This window comes from Conger conger, chromosome 6 (assembly GCF_963514075.1).
Source record: "Conger conger chromosome 6, fConCon1.1, whole genome shotgun sequence".
NCBI classification, from domain to species: domain Eukaryota; kingdom Metazoa; phylum Chordata; class Actinopteri; order Anguilliformes; family Congridae; genus Conger; species Conger conger.
In genome coordinates this window covers 1326358-1347362 of record NC_083765.1, presented here as the reverse complement: position 1 = coordinate 1347362, position 21005 = coordinate 1326358, and the positions used below count along the sequence as shown (strand labels likewise).

General features: G+C 49.2%; 2 protein-coding genes across 2 annotated transcripts in view; one reads left to right on the top strand and one right to left on the bottom strand.

The window, feature by feature from the left end:
- Nucleotides 1-3698: 3698 nt before the first annotated feature.
- On the bottom strand, nucleotides 3699-9457 carry LOC133131048 (beta-crystallin B1-like). Its single transcript, XM_061246138.1, has 5 exons — nucleotides 9359-9457; nucleotides 9018-9136; nucleotides 8490-8622; nucleotides 7959-8101; nucleotides 3699-3870 (listed from the first exon to the last, which is right to left on the bottom strand). Exons 1-5 carry the CDS (start codon nucleotides 9455-9457, stop codon nucleotides 3699-3701), a joined length of 666 nt encoding a protein of 221 aa, XP_061102122.1.
- A 10408-nt stretch (nucleotides 9458-19865) lies between these two features.
- cryba1l2 (crystallin, beta A1, like 2) overlaps nucleotides 19866-21005 on the top strand; it is a 2185-nt gene continuing 1045 nt past the window's right edge. Inside the window, exons 1-4 of the mRNA XM_061246464.1 lie at nucleotides 19866-19941; nucleotides 20047-20165; nucleotides 20556-20697; nucleotides 20871-21005. The exon at nucleotides 20871-21005 is cut by the window's right edge and continues 8 nt beyond it. Of these exons, the coding sequence (XP_061102448.1) occupies nucleotides 19867-19941; nucleotides 20047-20165; nucleotides 20556-20697; nucleotides 20871-21005 (471 nt within the window). The 5' untranslated portion in view covers nucleotide 19866. The remainder of the gene's footprint in view (nucleotides 19942-20046; nucleotides 20166-20555; nucleotides 20698-20870) is intronic.

Here is a 21005-nt window from a genome sequence, read left to right as displayed (position 1 = left end):
TGTGTGTGAGTGTGTGTGTGTGTGTGTGGGTGTGCCTGCGTTTTCAGGGTTTCATGGGAAATGTAAGAATAGATCAGGACGCAGCACCTCGTCACCACGGACTCATTTATTTATTTCTCTCTCTCCTCCTCTCTTCAGACCTGCCACTCTCTTGTTCACATTTTTTTTTTATAAATAGCAGCAAGACTGAAATCAGAGATGACGCAGGCTGGCAAGAACAGAGGACTAACACAGAGAGAGAAAGAGAAAGAGAGAAAGAGAGAAAGACAGAGAGTTTTAAAGGACATGTCGTTTATTGAGATAGAACATGACTGTGTACCAAACGTGTGGTGGCACTTCTTGCTGTAGAAATGCTCTTCTGGGGGCGGGGCCAGGGAGAGCTGCTTGTTTATGCTCTCACGTGAAAACTAGGTGAGCCGAATCCCTTACCTGATCAAAATAAAATCTAAATAGTGTTGAATGACAAGGAAAAACCGGCTCTCCAGGACCGGGGCTGGGGACCCCAGCACACCCTGCGGCTCTCCAGGACCAGGGCTGGGGACCCCAGCACACCCTGCGGCTCTCCAGGACCAGGGCTGGGGACCCCAGCACACCCTGCGGCTCTCCAGGACCAGGGCTGGGGACCCCAGCACACCCTGCGGCTCTCCAGGACCAGGGCTGGGGACCCCAGCAGACCCTGCGGCTCTCCAGGACCAGGGTTGCTGTACAGTAGTTAGGTCTGGAGCTCATGAGATACAGTGAATCTCTCCTCACTCTGATTGGTGCTTCTGTATGTATGTAAGACCATAAAAGGAATCTCTCTCTGCTCTGATTGGTGCTCATGTACGTATGTAAGACCATAAAAGGTCTCTCTTCCCTCTGTGGAAAAAACAAGCTCACCCACACATCCCTTCAAAAAAAGTGCTAGCGAAGATTCATCTGACAGCAGACGGAAGACCTTCCCTTTTATAGAACAGTGACAACTGAACACTTGTGTGACACATTCTAAACACCGGCTAAACAGAGGGCATGCGGAGGCTGTGTGTGTGTGTGAGTGAGTGTGTGACATGAGGTTGTGTGTGTGTGTGTGTGTGTGTGTGTCATGAGGTTGTGTTTGTGTGTGTGTGTGACATGAGGTTGTGTGTGTGTGTGTGTGTGTCTGTGTACATGTGACATGAGGGTGTGTGTGTGTGTGTGTGTGTGTGTCTGTGTACATGTGACAAGAGGTTGTGTGTGTGTGTGTGTGTGTGTGTGTGTGTGTACATGTGACATGAGGGTGTGTGTGTGTGTCTGTGTGTGTGTGTGTGACATGAGGTTGTGTGTGTGTGTGAGTGAGTGTGTGACATGAGGTTGTGTGTGTGTGTGTGTGTGTGTGTGACATGAGGTTGTGTTTGTGTGTGTGTGTGTGACATGAGGTTGTGTGTGTGTGTGTGTCTGTGTACATGTGACATGAGGGTGTGTGTGTGTGTGTGTGTGTGTCTGTGTACATGTGACAAGAGGTTGTGTGTGTGTGTGTGTGTGTGTGTGTGTGTACATGTGACATGAGGGTGTGTGTGTGTGTCTGTGTGTGTGTGTGACATGAGGTTGTGTGTGTGTGTGTGTGTGACATGAGGTTATGTGTGTGTGTGTGTGTGTGTGTCTGTGTACATGTGACATGAGGGTGTGTGTGTGTGTGTGTGTGTGTGTGTCTGTGTACATGTGACAAGAGGTTGTGTGTGTGTGTGTGTGTGTGTGTCTGTGTACATGTGACATGAGGGTGTGTGTGTGTGTCTGTGTGTGTGTGTGTGTGTGACATGAGGTTGTGTGTGTGTGTGTCTGTGTACATGTGACATAAGGGTGGGTGTGTGTGTCTGTGTGTGTGTGTGTGTGTGTGTGTGTGTGTGACATGAGGTTGTGTGTGTGTGTGTCTGTGTACATGTGACATAAGGGTGTGTGTGTGTGTGAATGGGTGTGTGTGTGAGAGAGAGTGATGAAGAAGAGAGGGATGAGAGGAGGTAGAGAAGAGAGGGATGGGAGAGGAGATAAACAGAGATGTGTCTGGTATAGGAGTCTCACCGATGTTCCCCTGCTGACAGTTCTGATTGTTCAGGCACAGACAGCATTTCAGCAGCTGACGGTTTACTGGCTTACTGAGGATCATCTCTACTTCTGATTGGAAGCCCACTAAACAGTTATAATCCCAATTGATTCTACTGTAAATCAGGCATAATACTACCAAAACCAAATGCTCCTGAACAGTCTCATCCACCACCACCACCCCTCCTTTAATTCCCCAGAATTCAACTAATATACTAATAATACCAATACCTGAATATACAGGTAAATATACAGGTACAACATTAGTGTTAATATACAGGTACAATGTTTGTGTTAATATACAGGTACAATGTTAGTGTTAATATACAGGTACAATGTTAGTGTTATTTTACCTGGCAAAGATCCCTGGGAGATCAAAACTTTATCTGTTCTGTTTTTCTGTGGATCTATTAAACTGTTTTCTTTTTGCTCGCATCAAACCTTTTTTAAAACTTTTTATGGCAATAACAAACAGGTCAGTTTTCCTGCATCAAAGCTGGTGTAATGTGAGTCTCGCAGACAAGTAGAGAATCTGCTAGCTGGCTAGGGTCATTATTATTAGGTTACTTTTACTAGGATTGTCTTTGCTAGGATGGCTTTATTGCTATGTAAACTGTTTATTGTTGTTCATACATAAGTGTATGCTTTGTTATTACTAGCGTTGTTTCCGAAAAGAGTTTTATAGAAATAAGACTTTGTCATCAGATTAATCTACAAGGCCCAAGTCCTTATCTTTGTGGTCATTCCTAGCACTAGCTATACTCTTCAGCGTTATGTCCCTGGTTCTGATTTGCACTTTACTGAACATCACTCTGGATAAAAGCATCTGCTAAAGGACTGTAATGTAAATGCAAGGTCATGACCTGTGGTCTCAATCAACACAGCAGCCCACGTCCGTTCAGGGTGAAATCAAACGTTTCCGTTTATTGAAAAGGGAGAGGACTCTGATTACAGGTTTGTTGTTGTAGCTTGTTCTTGCAGAGCAAAGTCCATCACCCCCGACCCCCCCACACTCACGACAGCCATCAGAGAAACATCCGGATCTTTCTCCTCTTCCTGGCTGGCTCCGCATGGGGGCGCAGAGAAAAGAGCAAGAGGAAAATAAAAGAAAGGAAGAAGGGGAGGGAGAGGAAAAGGAGGGAAGCAGGATGAAGGGAGAAGTGAAAGGATGAGGAGAAGGGAGACGAGACACTCCTCTTTTCAAATCTATTTCTGCACTCCATTATTGGCCATATAATATCAGCATGAATATGCACACGTGTGGATATACATATTCACAGTTGTTACTCAGTATAATTATTCTCATTCACATGATATATTCAGTGTTACATATTCTGCCCTGATGTGACTTGGTTGTGACTTGGTAATGGCCGATGGAGTTGGACTTGGTTGAAGGTTGTTGTTCAGCACTGAATCAAGCTGCACTGTTGTGTGGTCTCCAGGCAGACAGGGGGCGCTGCTGGTTCCTCCACGCCGAAACCCCTCCCGGGAACGAATTCCGCCCAGGGCACCAGGGGGTGGGGTCAGACTGCCAGGTCTGTACCAGGTGATCCACTAAGCTCCGCCCCTCCATCCCCTCCGTCATCTCTTAACCCCGCCCCCTGGCCTCCCCCGCCCCGCCCCTCCCCCTTTCTCCTGCCGCCTCATTGGCTGGTCATGGTGTAGCAGCCGTGCGGGTGCCACTGCATGTCGCGCACGCGTCTGACGGACTGGAACTGCGGGCAGCGGGCGCCGAACTCGTTAAAGTGCCGGAAGTCGCCCTTCTCCAGCAGGTACTGGCTGCCACGGTAACCGGGGTACTGGTAGCCCACCCACCTGTGGCCGTCAGAACATTCAAAAGACACGCTTCAGAAAGTCTGTCCATGGTTCACACTTCCAAATATCACACAGAGCATATTACACTGAATAAGTATGTGCAGTTTTTTTTTTTTTTTACATTTGACATTTTAGTCGTTTAGCAGATTTTAGCTTTCTGTCCAAAGCGAGAGTAAGTGGCGTCGGTTCTGTGCAAACAGAACGATCACAGTGGTGACATCACAAACCAGTTATTAATTATAATACACTTTTCTTATGTTCTTGTGTTATCGATGGGCTGAATGGCCTGTGCTCCTCACCGTGTTCTCATGTTCCCATGCACATGTTGACGCTTATCCTTCATTAACTGCTCATTTTTATGTTCAGCCTTTTACATGGAAACTAGAGGCATTTCACACATTTATCTATCTATAACTCCGATAATCCATATTTAATCCTACAAAATGATTAAAACATAGAGCATAAATAAATATGAATGCCAGTGAAATAAGAATGAGAAAAGAGCTCAGTGCTATGGGTGAGGTCAGAGTGGTATGGGTGAGGTCAGTGATGGTCAGAGTGGTGTGGGTGAGGTCAGTGATGGTCAGAGTGGTGTGGGTGAGGTCAGTGATGGTCAGAGTGGTGTGGGTGAGGTCAGTGATGGTCAGAGTGGTATGGGTGAGGTCAGTGATGGTCAGAGTGGTGTGGGTGAGGTCAGTGATGGTCAGAGTGGTGTGGGTGAGGTCAGTGAGGGTCAGAGTGGTGTGGGTGAGGTCAGTGATGGTCAGAGTGGTGTGGGTGAGGTCAGTGATGGTCAGAGTGGTATGGGTGAGGTCAGTGATGGTCAGAGTGGTGTGGGTGAGGTCAGTGATGGTCAGAGTGGTATGGGTGAGGTCAGTGATGGTCAGAGTGGTGTGGGTGAGGTCAGTGATGGTCAGAGTGGTATGGGTGAGGTCAGTGATGGTCAGAGTGGTGTGGGTGAGGTCAGTGATGGTCAGAGTGGTGTGGGTGAGGTCAGTGAGGGTCAGAGTGGTGTGGGTGAGGTCAGTGATGGTCAGAGTGGTATGGGTGAGGTCAGTGATGGTCAGAGTGGTATGGGTGAGGTCAGAGTGGTATGGGTGAGGTCAGTGATGGTCAGAGTGGTGTGGGTGAGGTCAGTGAGGGTCAGAGTGGTGTGGGTGAGGTCAGTGAGGGTCAGAGTGGTGTGGGAGAGGTCAGTGATGGTCAGAGTGGTATGGGTGAGGTCAGTGATGGTCAGAGTGGTGTGGGTGAGGTCAGTGAGGGTCAGAGTGGTGTGGGTGAGGTCAGTGATGGTCAGAGTGGTATGGGTGAGGTCACTGATGGTCAGAGTGGTGTGGGTGAGGTCAGTGATGGTCAGAGTGGTATGGGTGAGGTCAGTGATGGTCAGAGTGGTGTGGGTGAGGTCAGTGATGGTCAGAGTGGTATGGGTGAGGTCAGTGATGGTCAGAGTGGTATGGGTGAGGTCAGAGTGGTATGGGTGAGGTCAGTGATGGTCAGAGTGGTATGGGTGAGGTCAGTGATGGTCAGAGTGGTGTGGGTGAGGTCAGTGAGGGTCAGAGTGGTGTGGGTGAGGTCAGAGTGGTGTGGGTGAGGTTAGAGTGGTATGGGTGAGGTCAGTGAGGGTCAGAGTGGTGTGGGTGAGGTCAGTGATGGTCAGAGTGGTATGGGTGAGGTCAGTGATGGTCAGAGTGGTGTGGGTGAGGTCAGTGAGGGTCAGAGTGGTGTGGGTGAGGTCAGTGATGGTCAGAGTGGTATAGGTGAGGTCAGTGATGGTCAGAGTGGTATGGGTGAGGTCAGTGATGGTCAGAGTGGTGTGGGTGAGGTCAGTGAGGGTCAGAGTGGTGTGGGTGAGGTCAGTGATGGTCAGAGTGGTATAGGTGAGGTCAGTGATGGTCAGAGTGGTATAGGTGAGGTCAGTGATGGTCAGAGTGGTATAGGTGAGGTCAGTGAGGGTCAGAGTGGTGTGGGTGAGGTCAGAGTGGTGTGGGTGAGGTCAGTGATGGTCAGAGTGGTATGGGTGAGGTCAGTGATGGTCAGAGTGGTGTGGGTGAGGTCAGTGATGGTCAGAGTGGTATAGGTGAGGTCAGTGAGGGTCAGAGTGGTGTGGGTGAGGTCAGAGTGGTGTGGGTGAGGTCAGTGATGGTCAGAGTGGTATGGGTGAGGTCAGTGATGGTCAGAGTGGTATGGGTGAGGTCAGTGAGGGTCAGAGTGGTATGGGTGAGGTCAGTGATGGTCAGAGTGGTATGGGTGAGGTCAGTGATGGTCAGAGTGGTGTGGGTGAGGTCAGTGAGGGTCAGAGTGGTGTGGGTGAGGTCAGAGTGGTGTGGGTGAGGTCAGTGAGGGTCAGAGTGGTGTGGGTGAGGTCAGTGATGGTCAGAGTGGTATGGGTGAGGTCAGAGTGGTGTGGGTGAGGTCAGTGATGGTCAGAGTGGTGTGGGTGAGGTCAGTGATGGTCAGAGTGGTGTGGGTGAGGTCAGTGATGGTCAGAGTGGTGTGGGTGAGGTCAGTGATGGTCAGAGTGGTGTGGGTGAGGTCAGTGAGGGTCAGAGTGGTGTGGGTGAGGGTCAGAGTGGTGTGGGTGAGGTCAGTGAGGGTCAGAGTGGTGTGGGTGAGGTCAGAGTGGTGTGGGTGAGGGTCAGAGTGGTGTGGGTGAGGTCAGTGATGGTCAGAGTGGTGTGGGTGAGGTCAGAGTGGTGTGGGTGAGGGTCAGAGTGGTGTGGGTGAGGTCAGTGAGGGTCAGAGTGGTGTGGGTGAGGTCAGTGATGGTCAGAGTGGTATGGGTAAGGTCAGTGAGGGTCAGAGTGGTATGGGTGAGGTCAGTGATGGTCAGAGTGGTATGGGTGAGGTCAGTGATGGTCAGAGTGGTGTGGGTGAGGTCAGTGAGGGTCAGAGTGGTGTGGGTGAGGTCAGAGTGGTGTGGGTGAGGTCAGTGAGGGTCAGAGTGGTGTGGGTGAGGTCAGTGAGGGTCAGAGTGGTGTGGGTGAGGTCAGTGATGGTCAGAGTGGTGTGGGTGAGGTCAGTGAGGGTCAGAGTGGTGTGGGTGAGGTCAGTGATGGTCAGAGTGGTATGGGTGAGGTCAGAGTGGTGTGGGTGAGGTCAGTGATGGTCAGAGTGGTGTGGGTGAGGTCAGTGATGGTCAGAGTGGTGTGGGTGAGGTCAGTGATGGTCAGAGTGGTGTGGGTGAGGTCAGTGATGGTCAGAGTGGTGTGGGTGAGGTCAGTGAGGGTCAGAGTGGTGTGGGTGAGGGTCAGAGTGGTGTGGGTGAGGTCAGTGAGGGTCAGAGTGGTGTGGGTGAGGTCAGAGTGGTGTGGGTGAGGGTCAGAGTGGTGTGGGTGAGGTCAGTGATGGTCAGAGTGGTGTGGGTGAGGTCAGAGTGGTGTGGGTGAGGGTCAGAGTGGTGTGGGTGAGGTCAGTGAGGGTCAGAGTGGTGTGGGTGAGGTCAGTGATGGTCAGAGTGGTATGGGTAAGGTCAGTGAGGGTCAGAGTGGTATGGGTGAGGTCAGTGATGGTCAGAGTGGTATGGGTAAGGTCAGTGAGGGTCAGAGTGGTATGGGTGAGGTCAGTGATGGTCAGAGTGGTGTGGGTGAGGTCAGTGAGGGTCAGAGTGGTGTGGGTGAGGTCAGTGATGGTCAGAGTGGTGTGGGTGAGGTCAGAGTGGTGTGGGTGAGGTCAGTGAGGGTCAGAGTGGTGTGGGTGAGGTCAGTGATGGTCAGAGTGGTGTGGGTGAGGTCAGTGAGGGTCAGAGTGGTGTGGGTGAGGTCAGTGAGGGTCAGAGTGGTGTGGGTGAGGTCAGTGATGGTCAGAGTGGTGTGGGTGAGGTCAGTGATGGTCAGAGTGGTGTGGGTGAGGTCAGTGATGGTCAGAGTGGTGTGGGTGAGGTCAGAGTGGTGTGGGTGAGGTCAGTGATGGTCAGAGTGGTGTGGGTGAGGTCAGAGTGGTGTGGGTGAGGTCAGTGATGGTCAGAGTGGTATGGGTGAGGTCAGAGTGGTGTGGGTTTGGTGTGAATCAGTCTCTGTGTGGCGTTTGGGGGAGTGGAGGCGGGCCTCAGTGTTTCCGAGCTGGAATTTTGGGCATAGAGCGTTACTCACGTTCCGCAGCTCACCACGACGCTGCCCACTCTGTCTGTGAATCCGTAGGAGAACAGGCTGGGAACGTCATCATCCATGATCTCCATCTTACGCCCCTTAAACTCGCCAACCTCGTACAGACAGATCTTATGCTTCTCAGGGTCCTGAGGGAGAGGGAGGGAGAGAGAGGGAGAGTGAGTGTGTGTGTGTGTGTGTGTGTGTGTGTGCGTGTGTGTGTGAGTCTGTGTGTGTGTGAATGAGTGAGTGAGTGAGTGAGTGAGTCTGTGTGTGTGTGCATGAGTGAGTGAGTGAGTGCGTGTGTGTGTGAATGAGTGAGTGAGTGAGTCTGTGTGTGAGTGAGTGAGTCTGTGTGTAAGTGAGTGAGTGAGTGAGTGAGTGAGTGAGTGTGTGTGAGTGAGTGCGTGTGTGTGTGTGAGTGAGTGAGTATGTATGTGAGTCTGTGTGTGAGTGAGTGAGTGAGTATGTATGTGAGTCTGTGAGTATGTATGTGAGTGAGTGAGTATGTATGTGAGTGAGTGTGAGTGCCAGTACCATTCTGACGGGTCTGAAGGACAGCAGGTATTCGTTCCTGTGGCAGTTACTCCAGGTGTCCCAGCGGGGGTACTCTCCCTTCTCCAGGATGTACATCTCCCCACAGAAGTTCATCTGCTCATACCCCACAAACCTGAGATATACACACACACACACACACACACACACAGTATTATAAAGGTGTACACACACACATATACACACTCATGCAGACACATATACACACACATACACATGCCCCACAAACCTGAGACAAACACACACACATATACACACTCATACACTCATACACACATTTACACACACACACACACACACACACACACACACACACAAACACACACACTCATACCCCACAAACCTGAGACACACACAGCAGTGTGTGTTATGATTTGAGGTGCAGTATGTGTGCTATAATTATGGATCTGGTGTATAGACAGTGGAAGTGCGGGTGGGTGTCAGAGGGCATGTCACTCAGAGAGAATGGGCGGGGCAGTCTGAGGAAGAGGAGGATGAAGAGTAACTCACGGGCCGCAGTCGACGCGCAGGGAGCGGACTCTGTCCATCCCCATGTCACACACATTCATGCACTCCCCTCCGATCTCCATGCACCGGCCCTGGAAGTTCTCCTGATCGAACACGAACATCTGCGGGAGAGAGAGAGCTGGCGCGTGAGCGTCCTGGTGTAAAATGGCTGCCGTTGCATTAGCCAGGTGGGGGCTGCACACTGGTGGTGGGCGAGAAAATCACTGTAAAGTGTGAGAAAATTGCTCTATAAAAGCAAGGAATTTTAGTTATTACTGTTTTTGGGTCACTGTGGTTTCAGGGTCCTGTGGCATCGGTGTGAGTGTTTTGGGGGGCGTTTGTACCTTGTAGGACATCATGCCCATCTCAGACTTCTTGGTCTGGGCTGTCTTCCCATCGGGCTGCGCGCTGGGCTTGGAAGCCTTCTCTCCCCCTGCGGACATGGTGACTGGAGGAGGGGAACAGGGAGGCGCTTATTCAACTATTAATCGCATAAAACAGATTCAAAGGAGGTGCACAGTACTGTGCAAAGGTTTTGCTAAATTCAGTGCCAAAACAATCCATAAAGGAAAGAAAATACTTTCGAGACAGTTTCAAAACATTTACTACAAAGAGCAGTGGACTGTTAAAAACTAAATCAAATCAATATTTGTTGTGACCACCCTTCACCTTTAAAACTGAATCAATTCTCGTGGGTACACTGTCCTGCAGTTTAGAAAATGGGCTGGTAGGTTGTACCAAACATATTAGGGAACATTTGGCTCTGACTTCTGTCTCTCACAGACAGCCTCAAAACCAAAAAGTGGTCTATTACTTAAGATGTAAATTTATTTAACAAAAAACTACAATTTCACTGTAACATTACATTTTTTGGAAATCTCAAATTTGAGCCAAATTATATTTATAGGTCCCATATGGCACTTATTTTGCTAACTGGTTTATAAAGCTTCATGAATGGATTATGAATGTGCTATAAAACCACAGTGAAAGTCCCCAAAGAAATCCACACAATATCAGCACCTGACATAGGCGCTGGATAAGCGTTTAAAGCGCACAATATGGGAACTATTTAAATAATAATAATAATAGTAATAATAATAATAATAATAATACATTCTATTTGAAGTGGCGCCTTTCTGGACACTCAAGTTCACCTTACATTGTGCAAAATACAAAATAAACATGGTAAAAACATGATACAAAATATCCCATTTAAAATCATCAACAATGATACAATATATCCAATTAAAAATAATTTACAATGAACATACAATTAATATCAAACAAACAGACAGTAGACAGAGATAGACACAACAACATGTAAAGGGAAGGAAACAGTCAGGGGTATGCAAGAGTAAACAGATGAGTTTTGAGAGGTTTTTTGAAAGATGACAGTGACTCTGTATGGCGGATGTGTATGGGTAGAGAGTTCCAGAGCCTGGGTGCTGTAGAGCTGAATGCTCGAGCACCCATAGTAGGCTGTGTAACTCTGTTTGTAATGCCCAGTCATGCTCCACCTGCACCACTCCTTGCACACACGACTGTCAATCAATCAATCAATCAATTCTTATTTGTATAGCGCTTTTAACAAAGGGGCTTTGTGACAGAGCAGCTTTACAGAGAACTGGCCCCCAAGAGTACACCTAGGGCAACAGTGGCAAGGAAAAACTCCCTGGTTAATAGGAAGAAACGTTGAGCAGAACCTGACTCAGTGGGGGAACCCATCTGCCACTGGTTGACACTGGTTTGTTGTGAAAAATGGTATATTAACTGTAAACAGATGAATCACAGTACATAAATGTCCAATCCAAATTAAGTCCAAGCAATATGATTCTGGTCATGTAGAGAGATGGCAGGAACACCAGTGGGCGGCACTGTCAGGCAAGGGGACAGGCTTGGTGCTGTAGCTGAATCAACAGTGACCATTGTCAGCTGCCTTCAGGTCTGGAAAAGGCACTTCCTGTGCTGCTCCAGACTGGCAGGAGCCTAATCAACCTGGTGCTGGTGGACAATGAGACTATGAGAGCCAATCACGTTTCCAAAAACACAGTCACAGTCCAAAACCGATACCAGACCATGGGGCCCATCCACACACTGGAACAGAGCCATAACAGATACCTGACCATGGGGCCCATCCACACACTGGAACAGAGCCTTAACAGATACCAGACCGTGGGGCCCATCCATACACTGGAACAGAGCCTTAACAGATACCAGACCATGGGGCCCATCCACACACTGGAACAGAGCCATAACAGATACCTGACCATGGGGCCCATCCACACACTGGAACAGAGCCTTAACAGATACCTGACCATGGGGCCCATCCACACACTGGAACAGAGCCATAACAGATACCAGGCCGTGGGGCCCCCCCACCCACTGGAACAGAGCCTTAACAGATACCAGACCATGGGGCCCATCCACACACTGGAACAGGTCCTTAACAGATACCAGACCATGGGGCCCATCCACACACTGGAACAGAGCCATAACAGATACCAGACCGTGGTACCTATCCACACACTGGAACAGAGCCATAACAGATACCAGACAGTGGGGCCTCCATAGCTACTTAGCAGGCCCATTGTTATTCTATATTAACCTTTTGAAATATGTACATGCATGCAGAAGAGAAGGAATAATAGGGAGAGAGGACAGGAGATGGATAGCTTAGTCAAATCAACTGTAAGTTGCTTTGGACAAAAGCATCAGGTAAATAAATAATGATAGCACAGCACAGGCAAGTTTATGCTACATCCGTGGAATAAATGTCCTCTACATTCTTCACACATTCATATGCATGCTCTCCCCTACCGTGCCACACCAACACCACCTGCCTCCCTCCCTATCTCTCTCTCTCTCTCTCTCTTCCTTTCTGTTTCCCTCCCTCTCTCCTTCGGACTGTTTAAATTCAATTTCATTCAGTTTTGATGGCACAGCACTTTTTACAGATGACTGTCCCCAAAGACACTTTACAGAGGGACAAAGGGGAAATAGCAGCCCTGAGCCCCAGGCAGCACAGGAGGGAAAACTCCCTCTGGAAAACCCATCAAACAGTGGAGATTCCCATTCCAGATTCCCAACGGGAATAATTTCTGGCAGTCTCTCATCTCACTCTCACTCCCCCGGTCTCTCTTGTCTTACCTGTGTGTGTGTGTGTGTGTGTGTGTGTGTGTGTGTTTGTGTGTGTGTGTGTGTGTGTGTGTGAGTGTGTGTGTGAGTGTGGGGTAGCTGCTTCCCTGTGTGTGTGTGGGGGGGGGGGGGGGGGGTAGCTGCTTACCTGTGTGTGTGTGTGTGTGTAGGAGGTAGCTGCTTACCTGTGTGTGTGTGTGTGTGTGTGTGTGTGTGTGTGTGTGTGTGGGTGTGTGTGTGTGTGTGTGTGGGGTAGCTGCTTACCTGTGTGTGGGATAGATGTGTGCGTGTGTGTGGGGTAGCTGCTTACCTGTGTGTGGGATAGATGTGTGCGTGTGTGGGGTAGCTGCTTACCTGTGTGTGGGATAGATGTGTGTGTGTGTGTGGGGTAGCTGCTTACCTGTGTGTGGGATAGATGTGTGCTCGCTCACAGGCAGTGTGAGCCCATGCCCCTGGCCTGAGTTCTTTTATACCAGGGCGGTCTGTCAGGCGGGATTAACAAACCTGCTGAGCTCACAACACACACAGAATGGAAAGCTCACTCTCATCAAAGAGAGGGAGAGAGAGAGAGAGAGAGAGAGGGGGGGGGGAGAGAGAGAGAGAGAGAGAGAGAGTGAGGGAGAGAGAGAAAGACGGAGAGAAAGGGGCAGAACAGGAGAGTGAGAGAAAGAGGGAGAGAGAGGGGCAGAGCAGGAGAGTGGGAGAAAGACAGAGAGAGAGAGGCAGTGTGGAAGAGGGGGGGCAATAGAAGCAACAGATGAAAAGTGAAAGAAGGAGAAAGAAAGAGAGAAGGGGAGACAGGGAAAGAGGAAGAGATGCCCAGGCTCCACACAGCTCACCGAGCCCCATATCCTTCAGACTAACTCTATGGCGGGATGCACTCAGACAGCCCTTACTGAACACAAGAAACAAAACTAAGCATCTGGAGTTTGTCACACCTCATTGGAATTATGACTGCTATGGTTAGATGAGACCAAAATTGAACGTTTTGGCCATACACACCATTGACATGTTTGGCAGCAAAAGAGGAATGCATACAAGGGGAAGCACCTCATACCTAATGTCAAATATAGAGGTGGGTCATTTATGTTTTAGGGATGTTTTGCTGCCAGTGGTCCAGGGGCACTATTTAAGATGAATGGTTTAATTAATTCAACAAAGTACCAGGAAATACTGGTCAGAAAATCTGGCTGTGTCTGCTACCAAACTGAGACTTGGTTGTATTTACCAGCAGGACAATGACTCCAAATATACAGGGAATGAACCTGACAGCAGTGGTGAAGTCTCCAGCCTTAATTCCCATGAAAACCCTGTGGTCTGAACTGAAGAGGGCAGGTCTTAAACACAAAACCAAGGATATGAATGATCTTGAAACGTTCTACATGGTGGAATGGTCAGATATCCTTCCAAATGTCCAAATGTCCAAATGTACTGTGTCCTCAGAAAGGATTTAGATCCCTTCCCTTTATTGTGTTGTAAATTTGATATTATTAAATGGATAGAAATGCCATTTTGTCAGGACAAAAACCAAGCCATGAAGTCCAAGGAACTCTATGTTGACCTCTGTGATAAAATGCTGGTGAGGCATAGATCAGGTCAAGGGTATAAAACCATTTCTAAAGCTTTGAGTGTTCCCAGGAGCGCAGTGGCCTCAATCATTGTGAAATAGAAGAAGTTCTGGAACCACCAGGACTCTTCCTAGAGTAACCGGGCAAGAAGAGGTGACCAAGAAGCCAACGGTCTCTCTAACAGCTTCAGAAGTCCTCTGCAGAGACAGGAGAACCTCCCGGAAGGACGACCATCTCATCAGCCGGGCCTTCATGGTCGAGAGTTGCCAGACGGAAGTCACTTGAAGAAAAGGCATATGACAGCCAACTTGGAGTTTGCCAAAAGGCATTCAAAGGATTCTATGTGCATGAGGAAAGAGATTCTCTGGTCTGGGCAGCACTATGTCTGGCGTACACCAGGCACTGCTCATCTCCTGGCTAATACCATCCCTACGGTGAAGCATGGTGGTGGCAGCATCATGCAATGGGGGTGCTTCTCAGCCGAAGAGACAGGGAGACTGGTCAGAATTGAGGGAATTATGAATGAAGCCAAATACAAAGAGGTCCTTGAAGAAACCCTGCTCCAGAGGGACCTGAAGATGGCCGTTCACAGACACCTCTCATCCACTCTGACAAAGTTTAAGAGGGTCTGCCAGGAAGAACCGCCCAAATGCAGGTGTGTAGAGCTGGTAGAGATTTACCCAAGAAGACTTGAAGCTGTATTTGCCTCCAAAGGGGCTTCTACAAAGTACTGAATTAAGGGTCTGAATGCTTATATAAATGAGAGATTTAAGTTTTTGATTTTGAATAAAAATGTTTTCACAATGGGGTTCACATTATGGGTTATTGAGTGTAGATTGATGGGTCATTTAAAATGAGATCTACACAATAAAGAGTGCGTGTGTGAAGTGTGAAGGGCTCTGAATACTGTGAATTCCTTCCATATTTATGAAGGGTGCCAATAATTATGGACCTGACTTTACATGTATCATTGCGCACACATGGGCACACACACATACACACATGTGCTCACACACGCACACACACACACACACACACACACACACACACACGCTCACACACGCACACACACACACACACACACACACACATACACACGCTCACACACACACACACACACACACACATACACACGCTCACACATGCACACACACATACATGCACGTACACAGAGTGTGCACATGTAGCTGAGGGAATGCAGCAGATATGTAAAACAGGAAGTGAAGAGGAGGTGTGGAAACACACACTCCCGTGCTCTCTCCCTCTGGAACGAGTGGGTGCAGATTTCAGTGCTGTGTGTTAAGTGCTGATTATGTGGAGAGCCGTAATTCAGCTCCAGCAGAGTGTGAGCCTCTGCCTCCGATCACAGTCGAGAGCCGGCCCTCTTCAGCGCTCTGCACTCCAGCACTTCCTCTCCAGCTCCTCCTCTCCTGTGGAGGCTGACTCCACACACTCGGGAGGCCACAGGACACACCATCAGGATTGAACACAGTCCCGCTGAGACCGACCAGGTCACCGGTGGGCAGAGGCGCTCGTAATCAACAAAACAAACACTTCTAAACACATTTATTTTTATTTTTATTTATTTCAGATTTTTCCCTATTTCTCCCAATTTGGTAGTCAATTGTACCCCATCTAATCCAATTAGAGTTTAGTGAGGGATACACCGCCCACACCCCGTCCCTCAGCGGCTCGAAGGAGAACAACACGCCTTCAAGCCGTCTCGTCTCGTCTCGTCTCGTCTCGTCTCGTCTCGTGATTCTGAGGCGCCTGCGGTGCTGTTGTGCGGCGATCCGCTAACCCTGCCACGCCCCTCCCTCTGATCTACTGACCCTGCCAAGCCCCTCCCTCTGATCTACTGACCCTGCCAAGCCCCTCCCTCTGATCTACTGACCCTGCCAAGCCCCTCCCTCTGATCTACTGACCCTGCCAAGCCCCTCCCTCTGATCTACTGACCCTGCCAAGCCCCTCCCCCTGATCTACTGACCCTGCCAAGCTCCTCCCTCTGATCTACTGACCCTGCCAAGCCCCTCCCACTGATCTACTGACCCTGCCAAGCCCCTCCCTCTGATCTACTGACCCTGCCAAGCCCCTTCCTCTGATCTACTGACCCTGCCAAGCCCCTCCCTCTGATCTACTGACCCTGCCAAGCCCCTCCCTCTGATCTACTGACCCTGCCAAGCCCCTCCCTCTGATCTACTGACCCTGCCAAGCCCCTCCCCCTGATCTACTGACCCTGCCAAGCCCCTCCCTCTGATCCGCTAACCCTGCCAAGCCCCTCCCTCTGATCCGCTAACCCTGCCAAGCCCCTCCCTCTGATCCGCTAACCCAGCCAAGCCCCTCCCTCTGATCCGCTAACCCAGCCAAGCCCCTCCCTCTGATCTACTGACCCTGCCAAGCCCCTCCCTCTGATCTACTGACCCTGCCAAGCCCCTCCCTCTGATCTACTGACCCTGCCAAGCCCCTCCCTCTGATCTACTGACCCTGCCAAGCCCCTCCCTCTGATCTACTGACCCTGCCAAGCCCCTCCCTCTGATCTACTGACCCTGCCAAGCCCCTCCCTCTGACCCGCTAACCCAGCCAAGCCCCTCCCTCTGATCTACTGACCCTGCCAAGCCCCTCCCTCTGATCTACTGACCCTGCCAAGCCCCTCCCTCTGACCCGCTAACCCAGCCAAGCCCCTCCCTCTGATCTACTGACCCTGCCAAGCCCCTCCCTCTGATCTACTGACCCCGCCAAGCCCCTCCCTCTGATCTACTGACCCTGCCAAGCCCCTCCCTCTGACCCGCTAACCCTGCCAAGCCCCTCCCTCTGATCTACTGACCCTGCCAAGCCCCTCCCTCTGATCTACTGACCCTGCCAAGCCCCTCCCTCTGATCTACTGACCCTGCCAAGCCCCTCCCTCTGATCTACTGACCCTGCCAAGCCCCTCCCTCTGATCTACTGACCCTGCCAAGCCCCTCCCTCTGATCTACTGACCCTGCCAAGCCCCTCCCTCTGACCTACTGACCCTGCCAAGCCCCTCCCACTGGAGCAGCGAGCCAATTATGCTGCTCCACGAGAGCCGGTCGAACTTGCTAAACACATTTTTTATCCATGAAATGCTTTTCAAAGCTAAAATGGACAGGGGTGAAGGTATCTCAATCAATTGCTGAAGACTTGAGAGCAGCAATATAGAGGCCTGATACCACACGATGCAAACCACTCATAAGTAGTAAGAATCGGAAGGCAAGATTACAATTAGCAAGTACAGAGATGAGCCACAAAAGTTCTGGAACAAAGTTTTATGGACTGATGAGACAAAGATTAACCTGGTCAAAGTGAGGGAAAGGCCAAAGTGTGGAGAAAGAAGGGATCTGCTCATGATCCAAAACATACAAGCTCATCTGTGAAGCACGGTGGAGGAAGTGCCATGGCTTGGGCTTGCATGGCTGCTTCTGGAGTGGGCTCACTAATCTTTATTGATGATGCAACTCATGATGGTAGCAGCAGGATGAATTCAGAAGTCTCCACAAACTTTCTGTCTGCCAAAGAAATTCATCCAAACTAATTGGATCTTCATCACACAAAAAGACAACAACCCAAAACACACTGCCAACACAACCAAGGACTTCATTAAGGAGAAAACGTGGAAGGTTTTAGACTGGTCAAGTCAATCGCCAAACCTTAACACAATTGAGCATGCATTTCACCTCCTGAAGAGGAGATTGAAGGGAAAAAACCCCCGAAACAAACAACTGAAAGAGGCTGCAGTAAGCCTGGAGAAGAATGCAGCAGTTTGGTGAGTTAATGGGTCGCAGGCTTGATGCAGCTATTGCAAGCAAAGGATACGCTACCAAATATTTAGGGTTATTTACTTTCATTTACTTAAATACTCTCTGTTCCAATACTTTTTCTGACCTAAAAACTGTGTGGTCTGATACCAAAGGTGCTATGTCCTTAGTAGTTTAACACATCTAGGTGTAAATACCAGGAAATAAAAGAGTTCTGAACTCTTATATTGTGTTCATCTTTTTATCTCAACCCCAAATGTATCCAGTGTATTGCAAAAACAAAGGAATTGGCCTCGTTGTTCCAATACTTTTGGAGGGGACTGTAACTTTATTTAAACTCACTGACACTCCCGGTTAGTTACATGTTGGACAGCAGCTTCTCAATATGTGACCCCAGTCAGTAACCCAACCCCTACCAGCCAGACCCTACTGCCCGAACCCTCCAAACCTAACCCCCGCCCCCCCAACCCTAATAGTTGGCCAAAGCCTTTTATCTTCCAGTCAAGGTGCGGTAGCAGTAAAAAAGATAAACAGCATGCTAGGATACATAGCCAAGAGTATTGAGTAAAATTTCAAGGAAGCTATACTACGACTACTGACACACACACACACACACACATATATATATATATATATATATAATTTATTTTTTAATTAATATTACATACACATAATGTAGGCCTTATTCTATGCCACTATCCCCAGAAAACATTAACAGCAGTCAGTGGGAAATAAAAGTTAAGGAACGACATTGTGACAACTGTTCTCTGATTTGAAATGAATGATTGTCATTGACCCCCCGCCCACACAAACACACACACACACACACACACACGGCACGCACGCACACATTCCTATTGTCGCCCGGTCTTTGTGCGCTATATGTCGCACAGTGCTGACCAGCAGGAACATAAGGACTTATCCCTATTGTTGCACTCCCATTCACCGACTGTGCTCGCGTTCTGTCTATAGTTGTGGGGCATTCAAAGGGCTTATAACACTGGCGAGGCCACACTATACTATCTGCTGAATCGGCGGACCCGGCTGCATGGGGAAAAGAGCCGAACTCCGAAAAGAAAGGGAGACGTCACTCGTGTTTTACACACGGCAACCCACAAACACACACACACACAGCCACACAATAAGTATGGAAGTATGGTATACGCGCAGCGTCGGGTATAAAACCGAAGCGCCAGATTCCCACAGCGCTCTACGCAACACAGGGTGCCCATCGCCAGCTACAGAACCAGAGACTACTAACTGTAGGTAAGGTGCCAGTTCAGTGCCGCTAACTAAAGAACGCGAGGCTTCACAATATCCCTCGGTAACAAAATCTAATGTCGTTAAAATGTCGCGTTCTTTAAACAGTTAAATATGTTTATGATACATTTTTGGCGTAAAGGAGCTATTTAATACATTTTTTAACTTGCCTATTTAATTAAATATGCATTATTTTGAATTTGACACAAAATTATGCATTTTACTTCATATAATAAAGTCATATCATGATTTGATTATTAAGATTATGAAATCAATTCAACTGAAGAGAGGAAATTAGAAAACAAGTAAAAACATTTCTGCATTAATTACTAGCATTATTACTGTTATTATTATTATCAAGTTTCCCATCGCTATGGAGTTGAGTGCACGATTAGGGAAGTTTGTGATCACTGGTGTGGTGTATGTGGTTTGAGAGATGGAGTCAGGTGTGACCACCCTCCCTTTACCTGGGAGTCAGGTGTGCTCACCCTCCCTTTACCTGGGAGTCAGGTGTGACCACCCTCCCTTTACCTGGGAGTCAGGTGTGACCACCCTCCCTTTACCTGGGAGTCAGGTGTGATCACCCTCCCTTTACCTGGGAGTCAGGTGTGTTCACCCTCCCTTTACCTGGGAGTCAGGTGTGATCACCCTCCCTTTACCTGGGAGTCAGGTGTGTTCACCCTCCCTTTACCTGGGAGTCAGGTGTGAACACAGTCTGGCCAATCAGCAGCACCAATTACCCAGGATAAAAGAAAACCAGGGCTGGATTTGGATTGGAGGGCCAGAGTTGTTGATTCTTGATTCTTGAGCACTGGAATATCTGTCTGTGACCAATCAGAAGAGTTGCCCTAAACCTGGTGAAGGGGAGAGGAGCCCGACTCCAGGTCACCGGATCCGTTTCGGGGTTTCACACCAGCCTCTCCTCTTAATCCCAGGTGTTAATGTGTGGATATATGACTAAAGGCAGCTGCCCTGTGAATGTGTTACTGAGTTTTACTGTGGTCTAATCTGTGTGCACATATCATCCATACAGCAAATCACCTAGTTCAGTCAGAGCAAATGGTGGAACATATCATGAAATACACAAATTCATCTTCTTCCTCTCTCTCAGGCAAGATGCAGAGGGTGACCAACACACATATGACCCAGCCCATGTTCATGACAGGAATGGGCATGGCTCCTTTCTTCAAGGTAACCTGGCCCCACACACACACACACACACACACACATGCAGACGCACACCCTCTCACACACACACACACACTCAGCGTGATGGGCCTGTGCTCTCTCCCATAGATGACCGTGTTTGAGCAGGAGCACTTCCAGGGCAGGTGTCAGGAGTTCACGAACGAGTGCTGCAACATCCAGGACTGCGGCTTCGACAACATCCGCTCCGTGAGAGTGGAGAGTGGAGCGTGAGTCTGTGTGTGTGTGTGAGCAGTGTGTGTCTCTCTGTGTGAGCACACAAATGAGCCACAGATAAGGAGTGAGGCAAATCTCAGGACAAATAGTTTGGTTTGTGTGTGAGTCTTGGGATCATTGTTTCCGGAGGGCAGATGTGGTCAGATTTCATAATGAAGAGGGCCGCCATTTTGAGTGTTTGAGCAGAAGGCTAATGAAGACGGCAGCCATTTTGAGTGTTTGAGCAGAAGGCTAATGAAGACAGCAGCCATTTTGAGTGTTTGAGCAGAAGGCTAATGAAGACAGCAGCCATTTTGAGTGTTTGAGCAGAAGGCTAATGAAGACAGCAGCCATTTTGAGAGTGTTAGAGCAGCAGGCTAATCCTGCACTGTGCGTGCCTGCAGGTGGGTGGGCTTCGAGCACCATGACTTCCAGGGACAGCAGTTTGTGCTGGAGAGAGGGGAGTACCCCCACTGGGATGCCTACAGCGGGAATCTGGCCTACCATGTGGAGAGAATGATGTCATTCCGCCCCATCTACTGCGCTGTGAGTGTGTGTATGTGTGTGTCTGTGTGTGAGTGTATGAGTATGTGTGAGTGTGTGGAGTATGTGTGTATGTGTGAGTGTGTGCGTGTGTGTGAGTGTGTGAGTGTATGAGTATGTGTGTATGTGTGTGTGAGTGTGTGTGTGAGTGTCTGACAGCCTGTCTCTGATCTCAGTCTCACCAGAGCAGTCGTATGATGATCTTTGAGAAGGAGAACTTCCTGGGGCGTAGCGTAGAGCTGTGTGATGACTACCCCTCCCTGCAGGCCATGGGCTGGTGCAACAACGAAGTGGGATCCATGCATGTGCAG

Coding starts and splice junctions, on each gene's coding strand:
- LOC133131048 (XM_061246138.1), bottom strand. CDS start 9,457: ATGTCCGCAGGGGGAGAGAAGGCTTCCAAGCCCAGCGCGCAGCCCGAT. Junction 9,137..9,358: donor TGGGCATGATGTCCTACAAG/GTACAAACGCCC, acceptor TCTCTCCCGCAG/ATGTTCGTGTTCGATCAGGA. Junction 8,102..8,489: donor CCTTCAGACCCGTCAGAATG/GTACTGGCACTC, acceptor CCTCTCCCTCAG/GACCCTGAGAAGCATAAGAT.